Here is a 26814-nt window from a genome sequence, read left to right on the forward strand (position 1 = left end):
CTTGGAATGGTGGTCCAAAGGTGGATGAAATGATGTTTGATGTGTATGATGGTGCCACGTGGAAATCGTTGTTGGATGTTGATAGAATTCCTTTTGTGTATAGCGAGCACTCACTGATGCTCACATTGAATATCGACTGGTTTCAGCCATTTGACAGGGTGACACATTCATGTGGAGCCATATACCTTGTGAGCAACAACCTTTCATGCAACATTAGATTTAAGAAAGAAAATGTGATCCTTGTTGAATTGATGCCAGGGCCCAAGGAAGCAAGCATGTCTGACATCAACAATTATTTGAAGCCTCTAGTCGATGAGCTGATGGAGCTGTATACAGGTATTAAGATCAAAACTCATCAATGTTCAAATGGTACTACTATCCGAGCAGCCTTTCTCATGGTTGCCTGTGATATACCTGCTGCAAGGAAAGTATGCGGGCTCACATCCCATACTAGTACAAATACATGCCACAAGTGTAAGTATCAATTTTTGAGGTTGGCTGGAACGAGTTCTGTTGATTATTCTGGATTTGATTTCTCAAAGTGGCTCCTTTGCACTAATAATGACAATTGTAAGAATGCAGAGGTCTGGAGAAATGCAACCACACATACTGAGAGACATTGTCTTGAGGTTGCAAATGGTGTTTGCTGGTCCAAACTGCATCATCTTCAGTACTTTGATGTTGTCTGCTGCACGATTGTCAATCCAATGCACAATCTTTTCTTAGGCACTACCAAGAGAATAATGGAGAGATGGGTTGCAGATGGGATAATTGACAATAAAAAACTTGTTGCCATGCAAAAGGCAGTTGAGAAGATAGTGTTGCTGCCTGATTACACGTCACTTGGGACAAAGATCGCAAAGGGGTTTTTCTATATGAAAGCCAATGAGTGAAAGTCTTGGTGTCTTGTATACTCTCCTGTTGTACTTAAAGATGTTTTGCCGCTAAACAAGTTTAGGAATTGGATGCTTTTTGTCAAGGCATGTTGAATCTTAGTTATGCCAAATATCTGCAAAAGTGATATTGCCTCAGCCCACAAGTATCTTGAGAATTTTTGCAAAGAGTGTGAAACATTGTACAGCTTGGATTTAATCTCTCCAAACATGCACCTACATCTCCACCTGCAAGCCACCATTCATAACTTTGGAACTGTATATGGTTACTGGTTGTTCAGTTTTGAACAATACAACAGTATCCTGAAAAACATAAAGATCAACAGGAAAACTGGATTTGAGCTGATGTATACAAGTCAATTCATTGAGAATGTATATAAACAAGATATAATCAGCCGCATTATAGAATCTACTGATACTCACGCATACATAGATATCTTTCAAAAAAATCACAAAACATCAACAAAAAACAGCATCAACAATAACCCCATACTCTCAATTCTCTTTTTCACTTGCCAACTTTTTCACTGCTACGCTGGACATATCGATATCAATTAAAGGCAACGAACCTCTCCCACCAACTGCATTTCCTTTGGCAAAGAAACCATTGTCACTGATGCCAATGCCTGAATGCAACTGCCTTGTTGACTACTATCAGGTTGCATACAACAATGGGATGATCTCCAGTTGCAAGAATGGCATGCCAAGTTTGTCATTTGTAAATGAGCGTACTGAGATATTGAAGTCTATTAACATACTAGGGCAAGTTTATAAGGGATATAATGTCAATGGACGTGGTTTCTACATCCAAGCTTTGTTTGAAGAAAATCACACAAATGCCTATTATAGTTACGTTGAGGAGATTCACTACATTTTTGTATACTCATTCACACCCACAAACTCTCCCACAGCACCCAGTAACCACAACCATGAACATATCTTTGCCTTTGTTAGATGGTTCAAAACAATATCAGACATGCGCAGACAACCCAAAGGTATTGAAATTTATTATGCCAACTTCTATAAATTGGATTTCTAAAGTATACTGCCCATCCATTGTATATTTCTGCTAGTAGCAATCGTTGACTACAAAATCAGATGAAATGTCAATAGGAAGATTGCAATTTCTTTGCCACAAAAAATTTATGTTTAATTATCTTTTTTTATATATTTCTTTATTTTATATATTTTATTACTTTATTTATTTCATTCTATTTTACTTTGTTTATCAATGTATTTATCTCTTTTCTTATTTCTATTTCTTATTGTTTTTACTTTCAGTCTTATTGTGTATAAATCAAGTATAAAGGACGCGCATGTATGTGAATCAAAAAAAATTATTGTTTAATTGCACAGGGAGACAGTGACAAAATCAGCCAACGTGGTACAGCAACATTTTTTTCTTCTCTCAAAAACCTGGACATTCTTAGCTTTGCATTCCCTTTTGCTTTATGATCAGATTGCATGCTTTCATCAATTAAGCTCAGAAACTTGTTGAACTATATTTATTTTATTAATATTCTACTTCACTATGATTATACCACAAGAAATAACTTACTTTATTGCTTCTCCAGCTGGGATAGGCAACTTTCAACATATGCACTGGGAACCCAGAGAAAAGTCTCTCTGTGTCAGACTTGCTATCCAACATAGCCCCTTTTTGGATAGCACCAAAAAAAGCCATCTCAGAATCTTCTTCAACCATGAGACCCATCTTCTTGTCTACCACGCTCCAGTACCTAGTGTAGATATCCTGGCAGTGAGTATGAATCTAAGAAAAAATAGTAAGATGAGTACAAAATATCTTAAATGAATAACATGTTTTGTAATAACCTCTTTAATCCGGCTGGCAATTCTTGCTCTGTAGTTGTTGTTCATGTGCTGCTCAGGTAATGTATGTGCTTTACAATGGCAGTACCTATAGTTACTTTTTACTATTGATACTACCATGCCAGACCAAAAGCTGACAGCTTGGGGTTGGGCATGGATATACTCCTACAAGTATGCAACAACAGTAATATTATTGGGGTAGTCAACCTGCTCATCTATGTTCCATCTTTGTCTTACTTCATTCTCAGCAATCTCAGTAGGATCATTAGATCTGAAGTCCTTTTTTCAAATCTTCTCTCTGATCAAGATTTAGATACTACATGTTAGATTATTATTCATTCTATAAGATTTAACATATTTACAAAAACTATAACTTTTGTCTCTTCTTCAGACATTTGGTTGAAAGATGGGGCAGCAGATGGGGTAACTGCTGAGAGAACTTGTTTACTTGTAGATGCCAAAGACATAGAAATTGCACCAACTGTCTTGGTGTTTCTTCTTTAGACATCAATGAATTGACCAAATCTATTGTCCAGGGATCCAAGCATGGCACCCATGTTACCAAGGCGAGTTGACATTTCTGTCATGCACTGTTCTTGGGTAACAGCAGATACAACAAGATGTTGCTCAACACGGCCAACTGCAACCTGGGTAAGGCTATTTCTAGCATTAGATCTAGGAGTTCTAGAAGTAACAGGAGTCATTTTCTATACAAACATATGTTTCAAAATAAAACAAAAATGTATTAAATTTTTTATTCTTACTCTTGTTATTTGCTTATACATTAAACAAATTCATAAATACATAGTAGAGTGAAAGTGTTGGAAGATTTGATTTTGGAGATCGAGATTGAGAAAGAGAATATTATGAAATATGGTAAAATAAAAAAGTTCTTTTATATCTTTATTATTAGACTTCTTGAAGACGTGATATGAAAATATGAATCATTTTTTGTTTTAGATTTTTTCAATTTAATTCCCAGTATCTTTTTTTTCAGAAGACAAAGATTTTTATTTTTATATTCAATTTTTTTTTCTTTTTTTCTTTTTTTCTTTTTTTTTCTTTGTTTTTTTTTTGTCTGCCTTTTTGCTTCTTTTCTCTTTATTTAATAGTTTTCCTTTTATTCATGCAATCAGGTAAAGAAATGTGATGTCTTTAAACTGGTCTACTGTACTTAATTATTTTTATTTTTGTTTTTGTTTTTATATTTCTCTTTTTCTAGATCTACTAACCTTCTAATAATTTTTGAGACACTTCTTTATTTATCAATAGGTCTATTCATATAGTTGGATATGTCTCACTCTTAAACATAAAGGTAAAACAAGTCAAACATGTTTTAGTTTTATATTAATTTGTTTCTCATCTGTTAGCAGATACATGTCCTGTGCACGATTACACATGTCTACTGCAGCAATGTACTTGGTAAGCTTACAAAATTATATATATGTTTTTATACTAATACTATATCTATTTGAATATATCACAGTATACAACAAGTTCATTCTTTCAATTTTGGAGAATTATCAGCGTCATTTATTGAGGTCAGTATATCTCTTATATTAACAGCTATTACTATTGTCAAAATCATTCTTTATAGTTATTGCCTGTAATATATACATGACGATTATAACTCTGACATACTTGGCTGTAAGTATATGTATATTTCTTTAAATACAAAACATATTATTTAACTTTTTAATTAACTTTCTTTTTATAGTAAACAGTAACAATTATATTTATATCAGATTCTTGACACTACTCTAGCTCATTCTCATTTATTGTACTATTCTTATATTCACTATTATTATAAATTCTCTCTTTTTACTAATGGTACCCAAACTATCTAATCTCAAAATAGTTGAGAGCTATGTGTATACTATATTATTACGCAATGTAATTCAAGAGAATTTTTTTTTACAAAATAAACAAGCCCCATTCGTAAACTATTTCCCAGATACTGTTTTAAAGAAGTATGAGAAGACTATCTTTCAGTCAATCAAATGAGAGTACTGAAGTTTATCCGTAAAATAAGATCCAATAGAATTGATTAAAACATGAGAAAAGTAATACTTTTCTCTGAAGAAAGTATCAGTTTTACTTTTTTTCTTGCGCCTTCAAGACACAATAGAATTGCTTAAAACCTGAGGAAAGTATTACTTTTCTCTGAAGAAAGTATCAGTTTCACTTCTTTTTTGCCTTTTTAAGAACAATGGAATTCCGTGCTGTACATAAAAAAGAAAAAAGATCTATTTTCATTTTAATTTGCATTTCTGAGCTGGCATATTAAGGTAGTACTATACAACTTTTTTAGCACAATTCTTTCACATAAGATTAATGCCCTCATTTCTTAGATTTAATAAGAACTATATCATAATGTCAAGAACACCCAAATCCTGAGTTTAATTAATTCTTTCACTCGGGATTTGGTACTCTTTCACATAGAGGAAATTGAACACTTTTCTCAGTGAAGGCAAGGAACAGTGAGGAGATAAGAAAAACAGAAACTAATGAGGGATACTCTGAGCTTGACCATCTTCTCTTCCAGCTTGTTGAAATGATAATACTGGCTTTATGCCAAAAACTATCTTTAATGTCATTATATTTAGCACTTCTTATCTTGGAAGGAAGAGGAATATAAGTGCAAAGATGCTGAAGTAAAGAAAATTCTAGCCAACAAAATGCTAAAAAAAAACAGGTCACTGCCAATGTCCTGGCCAGAGCAACTCGTGTCAGAGAAATTCTTGATGAGCAAGCTTCTGCAAAGAGAAGGCTTACCGGTGCTCTTGGGGGAAGCTCTTCTGAGTCTGCAGCAGAAAGCTCTTCTGGGGATGTGATAGAGCAAGAACCTGTTTATATGAGCAATATACAGACAGTATTGAAGGGATTTTGAATTGATTTGTTCAAAATTTTGGATAGAGTTGGAGAGAACCAGGCAGAAAACTCTGTAGATAGCCTGGAGAAAAAACTCGATACGTTGGAGGAGAGATTTGATATATTTGAAAAGAAGTTTGATACGTTTGAGAATACAATTGATAAAAGAATGACCAGATTTGAAGCAGAGATGAAGGAGGGACAGTTACGGATGGAGGCAGCAATCTTGAGATATCTATCTCTATAATGTTTTATTCTTGTTAACAAATGACAACAGAAATAAAAGTTAATATATAAAAATCTTTTTTACTATTTTTAATTTTTTAATATTTAAATAGTTATTGCAAATATTTAACCCAGGATTTATTCACAAACAAGGCCGTTGTTATAGTCCTCTGGAGAAGGTGGAGGGATATCACACTTTTTGCTGGTTTGATTACTATCATTAAAACAAATATAAATGTTCTTCAAGAATGTTCCTACCACATAGTATTGGCCAATGGAAAAGTGTCCACTTTGCTGTGTCTGCAAATACTTTAAGAAAGCATAAAGACTTCTAACATAAACAAACTCATGTTTAACCATAACTTGCATAGTAGACATCTTCTTAATAATCTCTAGATCAATTTCATCTGATGATACTAAAGCAAAATTATAAATGTTGTAAGAGTTAATTGTCAAAACAAATTCTTGTAAAATACTTACACCTGTCAAATGACACCATTATAAAATCTGATAAGCTGTAGGCTGGGTCACCATACAAGTGATAACAGGGACCATTTGAAACTCTGAAGTCAAATGTTAGGCACATTATGTCCTCTAGTTCACTCTCTCAGTAAAGATGCATATCATGTTGGTTACCTGTTTCAGGACCCATGATAGAAGAAGTAATGTCATCAGGTGTTACTACTGCTTAATACTTCAAACCATGGCCTCTCTATAAAGAGTTTATCAATTGGATTAGCAAGAAGTATGATACATATATGTATATAGTTCTTTACTCATGTAATGTCTATTATAGACAACGTCTTGACCAATGGTTGGTCTGGCCATGTGAATGAACATGCCATCAATAAATCTAATGCAGTGTTCTACTGGTGCTTTTTATAAAATGGATAATTAGAGTGTAATTGCTGTTATTTCTTTAATACTATTATATATTTTCAAGTATAACTAATTATGCTCTTTAATTGCATTGCTAAAGTGAACTAAGTTCTCTCTGCTAAACTGCTGATAATCAAACTCCAAAGCAACATGGTATTTCAGATAAATTTTTTCTATCATCCCATTAAAGATATAACTAAGAATACTCTTTGTCCTTCCAAATATCACTGACAAATCCACCAAGCAAGAAGACAAAGTCATTCTTCTGAGCATAATTGACAAGGTCTCAATGGTTGGAATAGAAAACTGACTTGGAGTGCCTGTTCAAAAGTAGATGTTATCACCCAGTTGAAGAAGAGAAGATAATGTTTGTATCTTGTTTTTTTAAATGAGCTATATTAGTATTCTTACTTTCTTAAAAGTAAATTATCTACTATATCTGAGAAAATGTAAACTGAAACAATAACTTGCAGTCAGCATTGGATAAAGTATTTATATCTAAGCAATCTTGACATTGCAAGGGAACATGTATTCATTTAAATTATTCTTAATATTGCTGTGCAGCTTCAGCTTCTTCTACTAAAATATATCCGTAAATATAGTATAGCATCGAATCAGTAATAGCAATAAGGCTTTGGATAGTAGACATTTTTTTTAAGAATAAGTTCAGGCAAAAGGGAAGAGGGCTGCCCTTTCAAGCAATAGGTTTATTTTAATAGTTTTTTTAGAAACTTATGCAATAATACAATGATAACAGTTTGTACATTTAGTTAAAGTATAAGTTGTACAATATTATGTAATGGAGTTGACCTCAGTATGGAAATTCTTTTGAAAAAGTGATTTTTGGGTTCAATGCTTTATTTGGTTTTGTGTTCTATACAACTTTGAAAAAGTTATCCAACAAACTTCTCTAATATCTGCAGACTTTTGCAGTGATTCATTTTGCATATATCACTATGACAAATAGGGGTGGTTTGTTGTATTTGTGACTTTGTTTTTGGCCTATAATAATTAAAAAAATCATTAAAAATTCAATTAGGAATTAGAAAATCTCTGTTTTTTGAAAAGGTTGACAAAAAGCAGATTGACCACCTAAAATTAAATCTCCTGATAGACAAAAGTACATTTTAACTACAGATTTTACACTTTTAGTAAATGTAGATTGCAATTGATGACTATTAAAAGTCAGAGCTAAAAGAGAGAAAAATATCTAAACTTTTTGCTGGGAGGATAAAATATGTTAAGACAATTTAAAAAAAAATAATGTATTACAAGAAAAAAAAATTATAAGTCTGCAAGAGAACCAAGTGACAGTTTTGGGCTGTGGTTAAGCTCTGGCCACACTACATATGTTGTTGCTGTTGTTGTTATTGTGCTTATAGTCGCGTCTGACTTCACCAAACCAACTAATTCTTTGACATCTGCCAGGTGAACTACCATTGGCTTCATTTGCCCATTGTTGATTGCTGGTATACTATTTACTAAACGAACTGCATAAACATTGACAAGGACAAGTGGCCACCTCTTGTTGTTGAGCTTGTGCTCAAAGAAAACGACAATCTTCCCAAAGAAATCCTTGTAGACTGGAGAGTAGCTTTGCCCAATGTTGCAGTTCTCATTAACCTGAACCTGAAGTCTGACATTATGTGCCTCTCTTACACAATTATGGTCGAGTGCAGAGTCAATAACACAACCATTTACAAATGCCTTACAACTTGTTTTAATGGCTGCTTCAATCATACTACACTCTTTCCCCTTTGATCTGTAGAACTTTTGAAGAAGCTCTGGAAGACAAGAAATGCCTCCAAAACTATCAACAATCGTTCTGTTCCTCAAAGGCCCCCAGAACTCAATGTCAGAATCAGTACCAACATTACTACCTTCTTGGTCAATTAGCCAACCAGCAGAGGGATTGTCATACTGAAGGACAGTTGTTGCTGTTACTGTTGCTGTTGTCGTTATTGAATTTTTAACTCTCATCTGTCAAATCTGTGTCAAGCCAAGCATGATGTTGCCAGCGTTGATTCCAATTGCCGAATTACTCTTTATTGCTCGTGAGTATTCCCCAATCGCCCTCTCGACAGATCGTGCACTATACGCTCTGGGGGGACCATACGCTTCTATCATTGCGGAATAGTGCTGCAGGAGGTGCTGGTTGATCGTAAAGACCTTGAGCTGGACCTCTCCTTTAGCTAGCGAGGCTTCCAGATACGCATTCCATGCAACAAGATTTCTAAAAAAAAAGATAAGTTAACACAAGTTATAAAATAATAATATTAATTATAATTAAAGCTTACGTTTTGATCAAGGTTTTCTCCTCTGCTGATAACTCCCAGCTCATGAGTAGGTTGCATGTCTGCACCAGGTCAAGCAATGCCTTACGGGCAGCTTGGTCACGGACATGCTCTGCCACAAGCGTGGGGATAACAAACAAGATGAAGTCAGCCCAGTCCACAGCCCGGAAGTATCCTGATCTTGTTGCAATGCTGATCCATGCACCGTGGAAAGATGTCAGAATACTTCTTCTGGTTGATACCATGGCAGTACCAATTTCTTTCTGAGCAGCAAGGGAGAGAGAAGATGATCTTTTCCATACTTGTCACACACGAGCCCCCAGACCTGTTTGCCAATGCCGTGACAAATGTCATGCATTTCATCTAATGCAAAGAAGAACAGACCAGAGAAGGAATCCAGTAAGGAGAAGGGAGATTGGCCAGTTAACCCTTTTTTGCTAGATGAGGCCACCTCATCAAAGTGCTTGAAACTTTCCAGTGTGCACATGGTGATGGCAGATGGCATTCGAAAATATTGGCCATGGCCAGGAGATCGACCCACAACGTGGCAGATGCGGCAGCCATCCTTACTCATATGACCCACATGACAAGCCATCTTTCCCAGAGCTGGGATGTCGCCAGTTGTCATTAGTACATGGACTTTTGCACTAATATCTGCAGATGGTGTCTTCACAACCATTCCACCAGCTTGGAGAACCCAAAGTTCTTTCAGAACAGGCTCCAGGAATGACCAGAAGTTGGCGGGTGCTTTGGGACCAGGGATGATTGTGACTTGGATCATACGGCTGCGCTTGTAGCAGATCATTGGGGGAAGGTTGAGGTTGGTAATGTGGACAATAGTTACCGAACCCGGAACACTATGGGGAGCAAACCCATCAACAGACAGCAAAATGGCAATGTCGTTTTCACCTGAGAAAAGATGCTTCTTTGACTGGTATGCCTGTCTATCAAAGACATCAGAAATGCTGCCATCAGCCTTTTGCATATGATGGTGGCAATACAACATCTCTTTTCTGGTGCGGTCGTTGGCCAAAGCAACTGCAAGCTGTCTATCCAGAGGAAGCTGTATCATTGTGCTGGCAGGAATTGGATCCTCACCAGCATCTTGGCTTCTATCACCAGTCTTGTAACAGGCTTTATCACAATATGGGCACTCCGTTTGCTGATCATTGTTGTACAGCATACACCCATTGCAACAAACGTGGTATGTCTCCTCATCAACACCAAGAAATCGAGAAAGAAGCTTGGTATCAAGGTAGAGAGTGCAAGCTCTGTATGATATCTCACTTGATCTGCTGAGAATTTCATTGAAGTTTTTTGCCAGACTAATGTGAGCCTTCTGGGAAATGTCAAACTCCTTTATGATCTTCATAAGCTCAAGATTCTTTGCATCGTCATAGCCAGAAACAGGAACAGGAGCACTAAAGTCATAGACCAACTGAGAAGAAGTATCATCAATGGTATTTTCAGTAACATCTATGATTGCCAAATCATTTTCCATAGAATACTCATGCTCAATATCATACTTTAATAAGGCAAACAATAATTAGTACATTGGATGCATTTGTATATTTATCTTTCTTACCATGGGCTCATCAATTTCGTTGATAATGGAAGGATTATTATCCTTGTTAATGCTCATGTTGGTACTTTCTCTGTTTAATTATTAAAGAATTAATATATTTTATTTAGTTGCAGCATTATAATTTGTAGACTTGCTCCAAGGTTAAGCTAGAGGCAAAATTTAAGATAAGATTACTCTGCTCAGAAACAGAAGCAACTTGCAAGCTTTGGGTGTTATTCATCTCTTTATAAACTTTTTCCAGGCACTGAACTTTACACTTGGCTACAAGTTTCTTGTTTGTGTAGCATTTGTGGCAGATACTGCACTCGTGGTGGGAAAGCTTTGTGATTGTAAACATTTTGTTAATTTGAATTTATTCTTTTGAAGTATGGGTAAGAATAGAGATATTTGCTTTCAAGTCTGAACTCTTTTATAATGATTAACTTGAAGACAATAATGGCGCAGTAACTTGAATATAAGCTCAGAAGAAAAAAAGTAAAACATATATATATCATGTTGTCATGTAAGCACGGTAAGCAAAATTGATATTCACTGAAACCAACCCAATAGATTCAATCTATATTGCTATAAAACTAATAATAGATAATTGAAATTTTTTTTCTTTATATCATATTTTCACAACAACATCTTTTTTCTCAGGTAAACAATATTTGCAATATGAATGACACAGATAACATCATCGAATCTTTACTCCTAGTCATTCAGCTCCAGTTATCTGTCTTATGTGCTAATCAAGAACAAATTAAGATGGATATTAACAGCCTTAGAAATGAAATAATGATCAAAGGATCTCCAAAGCAAAATCTCTCTTTGTTTATTAATGTAAGTTCAACTCAAAACAGTATTGCTGAAAACTAACTTTAACTTCAATAGACTTCAAGTGAGTTTATTTTCAAACCTGTGATCAATATTCGTAATGTCACTTTAGAATATGTTTACCAAATGATGAGTCAACATCTTGGAATCAAGGTTACAGCATCCAAAAAAGCAATAATCAGGACCTGTACGAAACTTGTATGTAACGAGTTAGCCACCCTTCCTTCTGTACGAGCTCTTGGCCCTCGTCCTAGTTGGGGGTCCATATCTTCATGTGATCGAACAATAATTTGCAATAAACATGCAAACATGCTTAAGATAGTTGTTATAGATTTCACCAGATGCCATCAAAATTGGGCATTCATTCAAGAGTCAGTCATCTCTGGAAAGACCATCAAAGGAGGCAATTGTAAATAACTATCCACTGCAGTGTAAAGTAAAACATTTAATATTAGAAGTATATGATGTATTTGACTGTTTATAACCAATAAAAATGATGTATAAAATGTAATGTCTATCATAACAGTCAATAAAAGTGATATATAAAATGTAATTGTGTAGTGTAATAACCAATAAAAATGATAAATAAAAAATATATCCATTTAAGAAACCAATAAAAATGTATTTTTATAAAATACACCACAGTGCAATTATGTCTTATCCAATAAAAACAATGATTAAGCAAGAAATATTTAAAAGAATCTAAATTAAAAGAATAATGAATTAGTAGTAACCAATGGCATATAATATTTCAACTATACTTAAAGAAGTTTTGTCCAATTGAAAGACAAATATTAGCAAAAGAAAAGGTTATCAATATATTAATAGAATCTTAAAACTACCGGTAAGCGGAAATGTATTAAAATGTACATGAACTCAGAGTTGGAAAAAAGGGAGGAGGACACAAAACGCGCCCTGGCTTCCCCTCTGGAACCACCTGTGAAACCACCTCTAAAACTCCTATTTTTTTTGGCATAGTGTATAAACAAAGAAGAAATGAAAGAAGCTGTGGTAGTCATTATGTGCTGTTTATCTGTTCTTACAGAAAGTAAGTGTATCATTGTTCAATATAAAATCATAAGTTGCTTACATTATATTTATTTATTTACTTTACCAACTGTAGTATAATTGTTTACAGCTGGCTTATTGGTGCAGTGATATTCTTTTTCCAGCATGAGAATTCACTTGGCTCTCTTTGTTTTCTTGTTTTTGTTGAAGAAATGAAGGAACATGATGCAACTGCCCATGACTCATCTGTAACAATTGTTAAAAAATAGTCACAAAACTGCTCAACAGGTTGCCAGACACAACTCACATATGTAGTAATAAGTGTCAATAATATTTGTTTTCAAGTTGGTCTTATACAATACCCACTAAATAGAAATCAGTTTTATATAATTGCATCTTATTATGTTTTCAACAATAATATGTGCATTACAAAGGGCAATCTTTCTATTTTATAACTTTTTCATTTTTTATTTTTTATATACTTTATATAGCCTATATTTTTCATGCTTTTTATATTTCCCATATATTTTATATTATTATTTTTATTTTCTACATAGCTTATATATACTTTTTATTCTCTACATGTTCTACATGCCATTACACAATTTAAATTAAAATAAAATTGTTAAGTGAACAAGAAAAGAGATATATTTTTTTAAAAAAAAAGTTTTGATTTAAAAAAAATTATGGCAGTTATGTTTCTGTTATGTTCACACATTTCATAAAAAATTAATCATAATAAAACTTGACATCTTTAATATTAAATAAAATATATGTTTCAATACTTAAAGTGATTATTATACCTTACAAACATTTTCTAGACTATTTGAAACATTGTACAGTAACAAAAAAATAGATGTCATACTACTTTTTTAAAATGTTGCTAATGACATTGCCATCTTACCAAAAACTGTGAAGAAATTATTGGCTTTTGACTAGAAAAATAGCAATTATGTGCCTATTTTGATTACAGTTGTCACTCCTATAGTCATAATAATATTTGTGGTAAATGTTGACAGATGATGTATTATTACTATTTTTTGAGATTTTTATAGGTTCGTAAATGTGAAATAACCTCTCTTTTCCATAAGAGAGAAAAAAAACAAACTCAAAAGAGAATGTAGAATTAAAACTAATAAAATCAATAATAAAAAAATAAGAGAAAAACAGTGTTATTGATCAATCTCAATAGACTTAACTCAATATACTTGGATAATCAAATAATTAAAATATCAGCAGAATTAAATATTAAGAGAACTTGTTGTCAGAAAATAAGACAAAGAAAAATCAATGTTTATTAAATGCAAATATTACAATATTTATATAAGTTTTTAAATAACTTTGTAATTGACTTATTGAATAATTAAATAAATAAAATTATTAAAAAATATAATAAAAAGTTATATAATTGACAATCTATTAAATGTGATTTGTTCTTTACTATCATTAAGTACAAATAAAATAAAATAATTATTAAGTCATAATAATGAAGATAATTATGCTTGTAAAGAAAACATAATAAAAATAATGTTAATTCTAAGTTAATTTGTTCAGTTAAATATAGCAAGAAAATAAAATAAGATGTGTGATTGCGTGAAGTTATCTTTGACAAAATGATGCTTTTTTATTATACTTATTGATGTTTTGCTTTACAAATAGAAAAATCGATTTCTATCCAGCCTTGGCTGCCATCAGAAAATAAAAAAAAATTATAAAATATAATTTTCTAAAATTATAAAGAATTCTGCAACATCACCACACTGCAAGACAACTAAAAATTTTGTTGTTCATTAATTATTTATCCAGACTTTTGTGTCAAACTTGATGCATGATTTGTTTGTTTGTTGTGGATTGTAACAGTATCACTTGGCAAATAAATGTAATGTGAATTACAAAATATAAGAAGAAGAATACAGTAAGAATAAAAAATAAATGGGTAATTTGACAGGTAAGAATTGGTGACAAACAGATAGAAAAAATAGAGAGAAAATAAAAATAGAAATTGTGACAATGACAAAGTTTAAGAAAGACAGAAAAGAGAAAACTAAGAAACAAAATATATCAAAATCGACAGACAACACTCCAAAGAACAAAGACACTGTGTATAAATGAAGAATAATGATAATAAGAGACAAAATAAAATAAGATCAAGGGTGGAATGATGATTTTATTGATTGAAAAAATTGTTCCTTTTATAAACAAAAATGTTTGGTTAATATAATTTTTTGAGGAAAAGAAAAGAAAGTCAAGTGAAAATTTTTACTACATGTAACTGGTGTTGATAGTAGAAGCAGAATAGAAAATTATAGAGAGAGTAAAATAAAGATATAGTAAAAATATAATAATTGAACAAAGATAAAATAAAAATATAGTGAGGTAGAATAGAAGTAAAGTAATAATATAATAACAATGTAGTAAAATAAAGTAAAAAAATATAATAATAGTATAATAATGAAGTCTAATAAAAATGTAATAAAAAATATTTTAAATAAATATTAGTAATAAAGAAGTATATAAAATTATGGAAAAGAAGTATAATTTTTAGTGGGTGACAAGTGTTTCTGAGTTGATAATGTAGATAAGTATTCTAATTATTTAAGGAACAGAATAAAATTGGGGGGTTTGGATATAAGAGATATTGGAAACAAGATTTCCCAAGAAACCTAGAGGCATGATTTCTGTCCCTTGAGATATGTCACTTGGTTGACTCACCATTGATGTCAACACCCACAAGTCTGGTATCACCCGTCATGGCTCACTGCTGGACCAAACTACCAAAAAAACTCACTGTCTGGTATCTATCACCTGAAACTGACCAACACCAGACTTGTCTACTACACATGTGACAAACTCCTGACGCGTGTGATATTTTATTGTGTGTATGATGTGTACAAGAAAGTAAGATATGGGTAATAATAAGAATTGAACTCTATAATGAGATAGGGTTATTTGAATTGTGAAACAATTGTAATAAAATGAAAAATAAATAAGAGAAACTACTTCTAAAAGAGAAAAATAAAAGGAATTTCAGAAGGAAAAGAATATTTAGAACTAGCAAAAGGAAATAAATAATACTAATGTAAAATAAACTAAGTTAAAAGAAGTATTTAGAGAATAAAAGATTGAAAATTAACTAAGATAATTTCTAAGGTAATTTTAAAATAAAAAATAAAGGGAAAATTTAATAAAACGAAAATTGTAAAATTTAAGAAAAAGAAAAATAATAGAAACATAATAGAAAATAGTCAATCTTCTGTGAAGACTTGACAAAGAAAAACAGTAAATGGAAGAAAAATTCATAAGAGAGATCAGGGAAAGTATACAGTATCTTTAGAGAAAACTTTTATATCAGAAAAATTCAACAATTGTTTATTGATTGATTTTGAAGGGTTATTTATACTACTTCTTGGATAAAATTTATGACGAAAATAGGTTGCACTGATGTCTAGAAGATAATTGTGATAAAAAGATAGATAATATAATTGTAATCAAGATTCATAATAAAAGAAAAATAAATGAAGTTATAATATATAACTACAGAGAATAGAAAAGATCGAGAAGAAGTATGTTATAAAGAAATAAAAAACTACAGTTAACAATTTTGGTAAAGTAGTGTTGAGAGGAAAATGTCATATTTAGTGCATAAGAAAAGCAAGAAAAATAAAAGAAGGAGAAACTAATTTTGGGAAAAAATAAAGGGAAGGGAAATTTGTTTTCGGAAAATTGGGAGAAAAATAAAGGTAAAAATAATGAGAAGTCAAACTTTTACAATAAGAAATAAAAATAATATAAATAAAGTTAAAATTAAAATTAAAATATAAAATATAAAATTATAATTGGGAGTTTGAGACTGTGATTAATTAAAAAGATTGAAATCGATTGAAAAAGGGAATAATACTGCAGCCAATAAAAGATATAATATACCACATCACTCCAATAAGTCGCTTTGGCGGAGTGGTTAACGCGGTGCCCTGCTAAGGCATTGTCCTTTGGACGCGCAGGTTCGAATCCTGCAGGCGACGTTTTTATACTACAGAATATGACTGTCTTTTCTGATCTGGGTTGGTCTTCCTTTTACTGTCGGACATTATTTTGATGAATCCGAGAAATCGGGATAATTGACCGCAGCAGTTCTGTATGTCAAAGATACCTCATAGATAACGAACCGCAGTAATGTCTTGTAAAGATTAACCACAGTAACATCTTCTGAGCATCAACCGCAGTAAAAGGACTTCTCTTGTAATTAAATAGAGTATAATAGTTTACTGCGGATAATGCGCAGTATTAGTTTAGAAAACTATATAAGACAATTCAATTCCTATCAATAAAAAGCACCTTTTATCCTCTCTTCGATTTTACATATACTCTCCGATCCCCAGTGGGTTTGACCTTTTGACTTTGCTAAAATAAAAGGAAGACCATCCCAGATCAGGAACGACATTACTATAACAAAGTCAAAAGGTTAAACCCACTGGGGATCAAGGAGTATACGTAAAATCAAAGAGAAGATAAAAGATACTTGGACAGACTAAAAGTTCAAAAAAAGGGCAAGAAAAGGGTAAAACAAGTCCATTTTGAACTTAGCCAATCAGCTTTAATTATGACTGTCTACACCTTTTTTTAAAAAAAGTTCAAAATTAGTTCAAAATACATATTAGGTAATGCTATGCTCATAATGCTGTCACTGTCAGTAAGCATAGTCAATGCTTCATATTCAAATACATCAATATAAAGAAGTCTGTTTTGTTGTAGATAAAGACAAATTTGTTTATATTATCAAATTGCAACTCTTCAGAATCTCTCCCTACTTGAATCTGTATCTGCATATTGTCAAAGCATATGTATGCAAATGATATCCCCTGTCTCTAAAAGTCCTCTCAATCAGTACAAGAACTCTTAACAATTCTCATCAATAAAAATCATTCTTCTTGAGCTCAAACCTCTCTCCATCTCATAATCTAATTATCTATACCACTTTTTTTACAAACCCATTTATTACAGGTATAACATTTTAGCCAAAATAGCTTGTCAGTATATATTACTCATAAAGTTATAAATAATAATCAATACTCATCTATCTTCATTTTAACTCCATCCTTTCCGTCTTTTTTTTTATAAAAAAATTATCTTCTTGTATCGCCTGTATCTTACATTAAACTATTGTAATAAAAGTATGTCCACCCCCAGCACTATTGAGTTCGTTTCTCATCAGGAAGATGACAATCAGTTACATTCCTGGATGAAGCCAGATGGTGGTAAAGATGGGTTGTCATCAATTGATCGGCTGCAGTACTTTCTGCTGAAAGACGATGCAGACAATCTGAGGAAATACCTTGGTGGCTTCAAGAATGGGAAGAAGTTCAAGGTCAGCAAGACCAGAATGATCAACAACTGCTGCCAGTATTTTGACAAGCAGGGTGTGAAACACACCAGCTCTCAAATAAAAAGCAAGCTGATATATTTGATAATCAAGCAATATCCTATTGCATTCAAAGCCTGGGAAGACAGCACAATGAGAATTAGCAAAGAAGAAATGTCTCAACGTGAAAAAGATGAGCTTGAAGATATGAATATTATTACGTATAAGTTAAAACAAACATCTAAATAATTTAAATTATTTTTTATAAATATATCTTAATGATATATGCCCAAACTTCACGCAGATGAGAAAAGTACTTGGTGAAAGTAAGTCAAAGTCACCTGCTGTATATAATACAACAACGCCCTTGGACTTAAACAAAGCCCAAGACATGAGCAAGGGTGAAGACAGTGAAGATGGTGAAGATGGTGAAAATGATGGAGGTGACGAAGCCAGTGAGAGCAGCAAAAGCTGCAAAGACCAAGAAGAACAGAGAGCTGATGTCAGCAATGAGATCAGTTCTCAGAGAGAGGCCATTGTCCAAAGCAATAGTGAAAGCAGCACCTCTGAGCACTCTGACGCCAGTGCATACAGTGGCAAAAGACGCCCTAAATTCTTTGGCAAGATTGTGAAGAACATGGCAAAAAGATCAGTTAAGAGCATAGAGGATATTGGGCATGGTGTAAAAGAGTTCAATGATGCCCAGATATTGCTCTTAGAATCAAAGTACAAGGAAGAGCTCAAGAACCAGAAGGAGAAACTGCAAAAAGAGCTTCAATGCGAGCAGTGGGTAAAAGGAGTGATCCTTATGGCAAAAACATTTGACTGGTCTGAGGAGAAGACTAAGAATGAATTAGAAGAGATATATAATCAATACTTTAATTAATAAATTGTATTTCTTCTATTTATACTATGCATTTAATTTATATATATATTTATATACAAATTCTCAGAACTAATGTTATTTTATTTAAAAAAATATAAAGACATATAGACTATATAAAAATACTATCATTAAAGCAGAGAAAATTGATCTTCTACTTACATCTTTAAAATAGTTTGATAATCAAATATTAAAGAAAGAGAAGAACATAAATAATGACAAAATATCTATTTAATTACAGCTGTCAAATGCCAAAAAGTGAGATCTATCTAATAGATATAAAAGCTAATACTTCTGTTTTTTTTAATGTATTTAGAATGATCAAAGTTTATTTTATTTATTCAAAAAGATTTATTCTTCTCTTTTGACATAACAACACGTTGTGTCTGGATCCATCTTGTATTTCAGTCTATATTCTGGGATCCATCTACTACACCAGACTCCTCTGAATATCCTGTCTTCCGCAGGCATTCAACTTCAGCTTTCTCTCTATCTTCCCATCGATGCTTGGCTTCCTGAGACCATTTGTCATCATCTTGACACATCAGGAAATTGTTCAAGGCTACGCAAACCTGAATCCATGCATTAACCTTTACAACATCTTCCTTTCTTTTTGTTGTGGGGAGAAAATAAAGCAAAATATAATATAGACAAAAGAATTCGTGAGAACTTGTGTAGGTTGTTTATTTCAAAAGAAAAGTAAAGAATGATCAAATTCGATTGTCTTTCTACACGGAACTATCTACTGATATTTATATGTTTTTCTAATTTGTAATTCAGTGTGTGCTTAAGTAATCTTTATCACAATGAGTCATCTTCCAGAAGTATTGTTCTTTTGGAAAGATCCGGAAAGACCAATTGATATGATACTTCTCCAGTCAGATCAGTCCAAGAGTTTTGGTAAAGAAGAGCATTTATGCTATTGGTAATATTTTACTATTCCGACCCAGACACTCGGGTAATGTTTCATAATATTAAATAGTTGTAGTTGTAGTCTCTCAATTAAGTATTTGTCTAATAAAAGAAATATGTAGATGAAATAGAATGTTGCCATATATATAATGTATATGTATTTGTATATCCCATGTCATGGTGATAATAATAAATAATCAATTATGTGTATGATGATCTGTGTATTAGATAATATCATAAAGGGAGATCCGTTTGACTGGAATAGCTGAGGATATTATTTTATACTTCAGTCTTACTCTCAGATTCAGCAGTAATCAATACTCATTCACAACATTTTTTATCCTTACAGGGATTGATTTGAGAGAGTAGAATCTCTCTTTCAAGATTCCAAATGCATGCTCAATTTTTACTTGCATGCTTGAGATCTTGGTGTTGAACTCTTGGTCTGCTAACGAGAGTTCACTGTTTCTTGGCTACTTTTTGATTGGAACAATATAGTTTGTAGCCTTGTACCCGCGTCTGCCAACACATACTCATCATCAGAAAAGAATTGCTCTGGGAATTTTCCAAGCTCACACTCAGACAAAGTACATATATCATGCGAACTTCCAAAGAAACCAGTTGACATGTATCAGATTATGTGTCTATGATCACACACTGCGACCAAAAAACTGCTCTGGCTTCCACGATGGTGCTTTTGCCAGCTTAAATAAGTATCCATCAAGAAATCCAACAAGGTTTGGAAATCCTAATGGATATTCATTTGCTCATTTTATCTCTGCTTTTTCAGATTCGGTTGGCCAATAAATGAACTTATGCTCTAAAGAGAGAATTACTTTGAAGAATCTGATTATTATATTCTCAATAGAGCCCTTTATTTGTTTTTATTGTAGGAGACAGATGAATAAATTTGCTTTTGTATATGTGGGTAAACAGTCGTAGACTATTATCTTGAGTTACTTACTTCCTATTCCAGAACGTCTTGACAAATGGCCACTTGACAAAGAATTACCATTTGATCCTAATCAGTCAAGAACAATAGAAATCTGTAGTCTAACATCGATCAAGTAAAATCCTGACAATTGTTAGTAAAGCTCGTGGTTTTTTACAAGATCATACAGCTTATAAAAAGAGCTCTTGCTCATTCGAAACTCTTTCAGGAAGCCGCTTTCATCCAAGACAAGCAGAAAATTCAATCTTTCTTTTTGAGTTACAAGTTTCTTGGTCTTGTTTTGCCCTTTGAAAAAATAGCGTCCTTTGCTGATTTTGTCTTGGGCCTTCGTAACCATAAATTTCTCCTGTTGTAGCTTTAATTTGCATATGCTTGCAAAATCTTTGTACGTGTCATGATCTTCCTCACAAGCAATGACATTAGAGTCGGACAACATCTTGATCATCTTCTTCAACATGTGTTGAGTGATAGCTGCAGATGCATCCAAAGTTGATTTTGTGAGTATATTTATTGGAGTATGTGGCATTTTTTTAAGATAATAAGTAAAAGAGTAATATATTTCTCACTTTTATACACGCTAGTATTTAATTATAGCAAATATATATGTTTTAAATTGTTGTTTGCTATTTAAGTGTAATGCAACTAGAAGGGATGCATGATATTATCATGCAAGTAGTATCAGACAAAAACTGGCCAATCATAGCCGTTGATTAATTTTGCCCTTTTTTTGAACTTTTTTTGAACTTTTAGTCTGTCCACACCAACTTTTTATTGATATGAATTAAATTGTCTTATATAGTTTTCTAGACTAATATTGCACATTATCTGCAGTAGCTATTATATTATATTTAAATAAAAGGAAAGTTATTATACTTTGGTTAATGCTCAGGAAGATATTACTGCGCATAAAGAGATACTGTGGTTAACCATCTTCAGATTTTACGGATTCATCAAAATAATATCTGACAAAGTCTTGATCTGGTATTTCTTTTCTGGTACTTGTAACTAAGTCGCAGAATCAATACTACTGGGGATTGTTAAGCTTTAAGAATAGTTTTTAGATAAGAATAAAAATGATTTTTATTAAATATGTTTCTTGACTATTTATACAAAATGATAATTGATTTCTGGCTAAAAGAATAGCTACAATAATATGTCTTAGATGCTTGTTGTCCAGTAATATCTTCTACAAGTATATTCACCATTTTAAACATCTAAAACATATATGAAAGACCAATCAGCAAAGTCAAGATCTTTTATCCTAAAAAGTTAACTCTTACTGGTTGCTTATAACTACTGATTTTGTTCACCAATGTCAACTCTGAAACATAAAATCTGAAGATGATTAACTGCAGTATAATGACTCTCCTTTTATTTAAATATAATACAAGATAGACCAACGTCCTCAGCGGGACTGCATTGAGAAGAAATAACCATACTATAAAAAGAAAGAAAAACCCGTTTGTCTGAGTTTATTTGGATTTTGTTATTATAAAGATTTATTGTAGTAATAAAAATAAAATAATAGTAAGGAATATATCTTGAAGCCATATTTTTTTTGGGGGTTTGTATTTTGATATTTTCAAAAAGGAAAGAAATTATTATACTTTGTCATATACACAATTGGTATTGACAATTTTAAAAAAACATTATTAAAATATTTGAAAAAAAAGTAAAAAGAAAACCATAAAGATAAAGATAAGTATAAGCAGAAATAACATGAATACAAAAAATACAAAAATAAAAATAAAGCATATAGAAAAAGATTGACATATTTAGATAAAGACATAGAGCAGAAAGCATATGATATGCAACAGATTAGTTAATTTCTAAAAAGCACTTCATTATAAACAACATTGTTTATATAGAGATTGCTGGTTGCTTTGGTAGAAATACTATCCATATCAACCATAATTTTTACTGAGTTTGGAGTTTGAATCTGAGAGAGCAATATACAACTGGCCATGACCAAAGACATGGTCAGGAAGATACAGACCATCTTTGTCAAGAATCTGGCCTTGGAACTTGTGGATAGTCATGGCAAAGGCAAGGCGGACTGGAAATTAACATTGCTTGAACTTAATGGACATGGTCGATCTAGTTGGGCTCAGCTTGATTCTGAAGATAAGCACCACCTTTCCAGCACTTGATCTAGTTACAATGGTAGCCTTGATGACATATCTGCCAAAGTCATTGCATATAAGGCAGGTATCATTGCAGAGGTAGTAGTATGCCAGATCATGTTAGGAGTGGTAGTTAGCTGGCTGGGGACAAAATTGTGGTTCCTTTGGCTGTTAGGGCACTGCAAGCTGTTACTCCATTGGTGACTAATTTCATTACAGCTGGAACAGCGGGGAATAACAGTGGCAGTGACAGTAGTCAAATCCAAGACTCTCTCAACATCAGAAACTTGTAAAGCCTCAAAAGCTGCAGTTAGATCTATAATAGAAATATTAAAAAATAATTAATAATTGTGGCAATTTATATATAATTTTAAAAATTACCTCTGTTGCTCTCTGCAGTATATTGTTCTGTGAAGGAGAGGTCGATTAACTGTTGTGGTGGTTGAAGTTGAAGAAGTTTTTAAGAGGAAGAATTGAAGATTTGAAATTAGGAACGAAGATTCGTGAGAACTTGTGTAGGTTTTGTTTATTGAGAAAGATTTTGTATCAAAGTTTGACCAGGTTCCTACACTGAACTACTACTGCTATTTATATTGTTTTGGATTGGGAAAATTATATGACTGGGGTCAGGTAATCAATCCTATCTGAGCCTTAATCAGAGCAACGTGATCTTGGGATAATTAATGTATGATTAATTATATAAATGTGTGTAGTCCCAATGAAGTATTAACATCGAAAGTAAATGTGTTTATGAGTTATAATTATGCTTATAATAATCCACTGATGTATCCCATATTATGGTGATATCATCATATGAAATATAATCACTATCATGCATGCTAAATCTGTGTGTTAAATAATAAAATAATTGGTAGACACCTTTGACTGGAATAGCTGAGGCCTTATATTATTTCCTTCAGACTTATTCTCAATTACAGCAGTAGTCAATACTCATTTACAACATTAGCAATAGTTGTGTGGGCACAACAAAATCCCAAACAGCTTCAACTCTCGGTCTTGAAGCAGCAGCTAAATAGGAAAATAAATAGAGTAGAAAAAATGATCAGGATTTTTGCTGAATATTAATCAATTACACTATATTTATTTACCTTGACTACTCTCTGCAGGATATTGGGCAGCACAGGAGAGAGCAATGATTTCTACTATGGTGAGTACCACACAACTCTGGACTGCTTCAACTCTTGGTCTTGAAGCAGCAGCTAAATGCATAAATATAAAGAGTAAAAGCAATTATTAGAATTTTTGCTGATTATTAATCAATTACACTTTATTTATTTACCTGGACTACTCTCTGCAAAATATTGGGCAGCACGGGAGAGAGCATTGATTTCTGCCACAGTAAGTATCACAGAATTCTGAACAGCTTCAACCCTTGGTCTTGAAACACCAGCTAAATAAACATATAAATGCAGATGAAAGCAAATAAGTTAGAAACTATGCAAGTCAATCTGATGAATTAAAGTAATTTATTTTAATGTTATCTCTAATACTCTCTGCTTGATATTCTTCTTGGGCAGAGAGATTATCACTGATTCTCTTTTGAGAGATCAAGAGAGTTTTGTGCCTTGGATTCAAAGGGCAAGAAAAATTTGATCCACTGCTGTGACCCAATTGTTTACATTAAACACAAATACAATCTTTCAAAAAAGCCCTTATGACTTTAAAGTCCGCTTACTCATCTTTATCTGCAACCTCATTTCACACTTACGTTAATCTATAACCTTATAAACATGACACCTGCAAATTCAAACCAAAATAAACGCAACCGCCCCCATAAGCTTAAGAGGTTTTTGAATACTGAGAAGTCCATCATGATTGGGATGCATAAAGCTGAAATGTCCATTTCAGAAATATCCTGCTCCAAAGGCATACCTGTGGAATCTCTTTGCAGTATAATAAAAAAGTATAAGGAAACTGACTTTGTCGAAGATAAGCCTTGTTCCAGAAGACCAAAGTGTCTTGATTCTAGAGGCAAGCATCATTTGGATAGACTTATAAGAAGTGACCGGCACTAGTCTTTATTGGATATCACAAGAGATATTAGAAATTTCACTGGTCATTACATCTCTGAAAATACAGTCAGTAAAGAACTGCCTAATCTGGGCATATTCTCTCATGCTGCAGCAAAGAAGTCCTGGCTAACTGAAAAAGACATGGTCATTCGTTGCAAATGGGCAAAAGAAAGAATGGACTGGAAAGAAAAATGGAAGACAGTTATATGGAGTGATGAATCAAATTTTTCTCTTTTCAGAGTAAATAGAAAAGTTTGCTCATGGAGAAAGGCTGGCAAGAGACTTTGCACAGACTGTGTTCAACAAAAAGTACAAGGAAATAGAGGATCTGTAATGGTATGGGGCTGCATTACCCCTGAAGGAGTTGGACCACTTGCAGTTGTTAAGGGCACCATAAATGCAAAAGTTTATGTGGAGATTATGGAAACTGTCTTTAAGTCATACTATCATGCCCTATCAAACAATGACATAAAGACATATATGTTTCAAGAAGATAACGTGCCATCCCATACTGTGAACATATCAAAGAAATGCAGAAAAGAACTTGGTCTGGATGTTCTTGACTGGCCATCAAGAAGTTCAGATTTAAGTCCAATTGAAAATATCTCGAATATTTTGAATGACTGTGTTTGCAAGAGGACTTTCCCACTTACGAACCTGAGGGAGTTGGAAGTAGCTCTACAAGAAGAGTGGCAAAAAATAGATAGAAAAACATGTGCAGATCTATGCCTCAAAATGCATAACAGATTAGTAGCTATCAAAGAGAACAAAGATGAGCCTATCCCATATTAAATAAATAATCATATTTATACCAGACAAATGTCTCTCTCTAAGCTTCATTATAGTTATGTTCTGGCTGCCTCTATTACATATGTAAAGAATAAGAGAAATATAAATATAGACCTTTGGACTTCTATTCTCTCCGGAGTTTAAAGTCATGAGGATTTTTTTTGAAAGATTGTAGATCCAGCAGGAGTCATATTGATGTTTGATAAATTGTAATTGGTTTTGTAATTAAGCTAAATTCAAGTGTAAATGGAGATAGAGAAATAGTAAAGAATATATGTAAGATTATTATTTTTCTGAAAGACATGAACTTTATAAGGACTCTATATATACTCTTTTTCAAAATAATGATTGTACCAATAATGACAGACTTGTCATAATTTAAAATAAATTTGAATCATATGTAAATTAACAACGTGCTGAAGTAATATGATAATTAGAATAAATTCAAGAGAATATCTTCAAGTAATATTGAATAATAGAGTAAAATCCGTGTGGCAAGATGCAATAAGATGACTTCTTCAAATAATAGTAGCTAAATTAAGTAGAGTATAGATGTAAAAGTTCATTATAATGTCTTGTTAAAGTAATAAAAGTAAGGTGACAAAAGAAACAGTCAGTTGTCAAAGTAGCATGGGTTAACCTTTTGGAATTAATATGTGTATTGAATTAAAAGTGCTGCAAAAAATGCATAGTTCAATATAGCTTCTTGAAGTAACAGTATATGTGGTGATCCAGACACTCGAATGTTGGATTTATCACGTATAAGAACATATTCATATTGGGATAGCGTAGTAGCTATCATCTTGTCAGTATAAAATATATATAAACGATTAAGTAATCAGCCCAATAATTATTACAGTTAGTACTGTAGATAATATCTTAAAGATTGTTAAGATAATTATATCATACTGCCGGGTAAACTGTGTCAGATCGATATGGAGCTAATTTAGTAGGAAGTCCTAAAGCTCTAGTATAAAAGAGAAAAGAATAGCTAAGAGCTAAAGAAGTATGATTTATGACTTGATGTCATAATTGTAACACCGACACTAGTTAAGCAGTAAATACACTCTAATAACCAAATATAGTAAAGGAAGAAAGCCTTAAGAAACTAAGACGTAATGACAAGAGCAGATTGTGTTTTCTTATAAAAAGGGACACTTTTTATTTATGAATAAAGACAACTTATATACAGTCTCAAAGTATTTCTATACGTCTCTATTATCAAATATTTTATTTTTCTATTGTTTCGTACCTGAAATACCACAGTATATATAAATTCTTGAATATCCAATTGTCAATGCAAAATCATATATTTCATTTTACTTTATTAGTTATTATTATAAAATGTAGTATATAATATTA

The 26814-nt window shown here is 32.6% G+C and overlaps 11 protein-coding genes and 1 non-coding gene across 12 annotated transcripts; 7 read left to right on the forward strand and 5 right to left on the reverse strand.

The window, feature by feature from the left end:
- Positions 1 to 209: 209 nt before the first annotated feature.
- On the forward strand, positions 210 to 737 carry PHYBLDRAFT_102101 (hypothetical protein; the record flags this gene model as incomplete). The annotated part of the gene is made up of 1 exon (XM_018427665.1): positions 210 to 737. A coding segment is annotated over one exon (528 nt), but the record flags the coding sequence as incomplete, so codon positions are not given.
- Positions 738 to 998: 261 nt separating this feature from the next.
- Positions 999 to 1932, forward strand: PHYBLDRAFT_168363 (hypothetical protein; the record flags this gene model as incomplete). Its single annotated transcript, XM_018435849.1, has 2 exons — positions 999 to 1265; positions 1327 to 1932. 2 exons carry the CDS (start codon positions 999 to 1001, stop codon positions 1930 to 1932), a joined length of 873 nt encoding a protein of 290 aa, XP_018291981.1.
- Positions 1933 to 2230: 298 nt separating this feature from the next.
- PHYBLDRAFT_64894 (hypothetical protein) lies at positions 2231 to 3118 on the reverse strand (the record flags this gene model as incomplete). The annotated part of the gene is made up of 4 exons (XM_018441365.1): positions 2231 to 2392; positions 2452 to 2664; positions 2829 to 2888; positions 3086 to 3118. 4 exons carry the CDS (start codon positions 3116 to 3118, stop codon positions 2231 to 2233), a joined length of 468 nt encoding a protein of 155 aa, XP_018291982.1.
- A 2310-nt stretch (positions 3119 to 5428) lies between these two features.
- On the forward strand, positions 5429 to 5841 carry PHYBLDRAFT_145408 (hypothetical protein; the record flags this gene model as incomplete). Its single annotated transcript, XM_018431431.1, has 2 exons — positions 5429 to 5553; positions 5640 to 5841. The coding sequence occupies 2 exons, from the start codon at positions 5429 to 5431 to the stop codon at positions 5839 to 5841; spliced, it is 327 nt and encodes a 108-aa protein (XP_018291983.1).
- A 116-nt stretch (positions 5842 to 5957) lies between these two features.
- PHYBLDRAFT_168366 (hypothetical protein) lies at positions 5958 to 6405 on the reverse strand (the record flags this gene model as incomplete). Its single annotated transcript, XM_018435850.1, has 2 exons — positions 5958 to 6235; positions 6300 to 6405. 2 exons carry the CDS (start codon positions 6403 to 6405, stop codon positions 5958 to 5960), a joined length of 384 nt encoding a protein of 127 aa, XP_018291984.1.
- Positions 6406 to 7982: 1577 nt separating this feature from the next.
- Positions 7983 to 10914, reverse strand: PHYBLDRAFT_168367 (hypothetical protein; the record flags this gene model as incomplete). Its single annotated transcript, XM_018435851.1, has 7 exons — positions 7983 to 8647; positions 8741 to 8931; positions 8996 to 9255; positions 9306 to 9561; positions 9994 to 10517; positions 10578 to 10645; positions 10752 to 10914. 7 exons carry the CDS (start codon positions 10912 to 10914, stop codon positions 7983 to 7985), a joined length of 2127 nt encoding a protein of 708 aa, XP_018291985.1.
- Positions 10915 to 11234: 320 nt separating this feature from the next.
- Positions 11235 to 12670, forward strand: PHYBLDRAFT_168368 (hypothetical protein; the record flags this gene model as incomplete). Its single annotated transcript, XM_018435852.1, has 4 exons — positions 11235 to 11399; positions 11451 to 11802; positions 12372 to 12441; positions 12517 to 12670. The coding sequence occupies 4 exons, from the start codon at positions 11235 to 11237 to the stop codon at positions 12668 to 12670; spliced, it is 741 nt and encodes a 246-aa protein (XP_018291986.1).
- Positions 12671 to 16341: 3671 nt separating this feature from the next.
- PHYBLDRAFT_t131 lies at positions 16342 to 16423 on the forward strand. Its single transcript has one exon. It is a non-coding gene; the product is annotated as a tRNA-Ser (tRNA).
- A 1151-nt stretch (positions 16424 to 17574) lies between these two features.
- On the forward strand, positions 17575 to 18646 carry PHYBLDRAFT_145412 (hypothetical protein; the record flags this gene model as incomplete). The annotated part of the gene is made up of 2 exons (XM_018431432.1): positions 17575 to 17981; positions 18088 to 18646. The coding sequence occupies 2 exons, from the start codon at positions 17575 to 17577 to the stop codon at positions 18644 to 18646; spliced, it is 966 nt and encodes a 321-aa protein (XP_018291987.1).
- A 401-nt stretch (positions 18647 to 19047) lies between these two features.
- Positions 19048 to 20183, reverse strand: PHYBLDRAFT_145413 (hypothetical protein; the record flags this gene model as incomplete). Its single annotated transcript, XM_018431433.1, has 3 exons — positions 19048 to 19215; positions 19903 to 20003; positions 20069 to 20183. 3 exons carry the CDS (start codon positions 20181 to 20183, stop codon positions 19048 to 19050), a joined length of 384 nt encoding a protein of 127 aa, XP_018291988.1.
- A 457-nt stretch (positions 20184 to 20640) lies between these two features.
- Positions 20641 to 22546, reverse strand: PHYBLDRAFT_145414 (hypothetical protein; the record flags this gene model as incomplete). Its single annotated transcript, XM_018431434.1, has 2 exons — positions 20641 to 20978; positions 22429 to 22546. The coding sequence occupies 2 exons, from the start codon at positions 22544 to 22546 to the stop codon at positions 20641 to 20643; spliced, it is 456 nt and encodes a 151-aa protein (XP_018291989.1).
- A 2597-nt stretch (positions 22547 to 25143) lies between these two features.
- On the forward strand, positions 25144 to 25455 carry PHYBLDRAFT_112330 (hypothetical protein; the record flags this gene model as incomplete). The annotated part of the gene is made up of 1 exon (XM_018428271.1): positions 25144 to 25455. The coding sequence occupies one exon, from the start codon at positions 25144 to 25146 to the stop codon at positions 25453 to 25455; it is 312 nt and encodes a 103-aa protein (XP_018291990.1).
- Positions 25456 to 26814: the final 1359 nt, after the last annotated feature.

This window comes from Phycomyces blakesleeanus (genome assembly GCF_001638985.1).
Source record: "Phycomyces blakesleeanus NRRL 1555(-) unplaced genomic scaffold PHYBLscaffold_10, whole genome shotgun sequence".
NCBI lineage: Eukaryota > Fungi > Mucoromycota > Mucoromycetes > Mucorales > Phycomycetaceae > Phycomyces > Phycomyces blakesleeanus.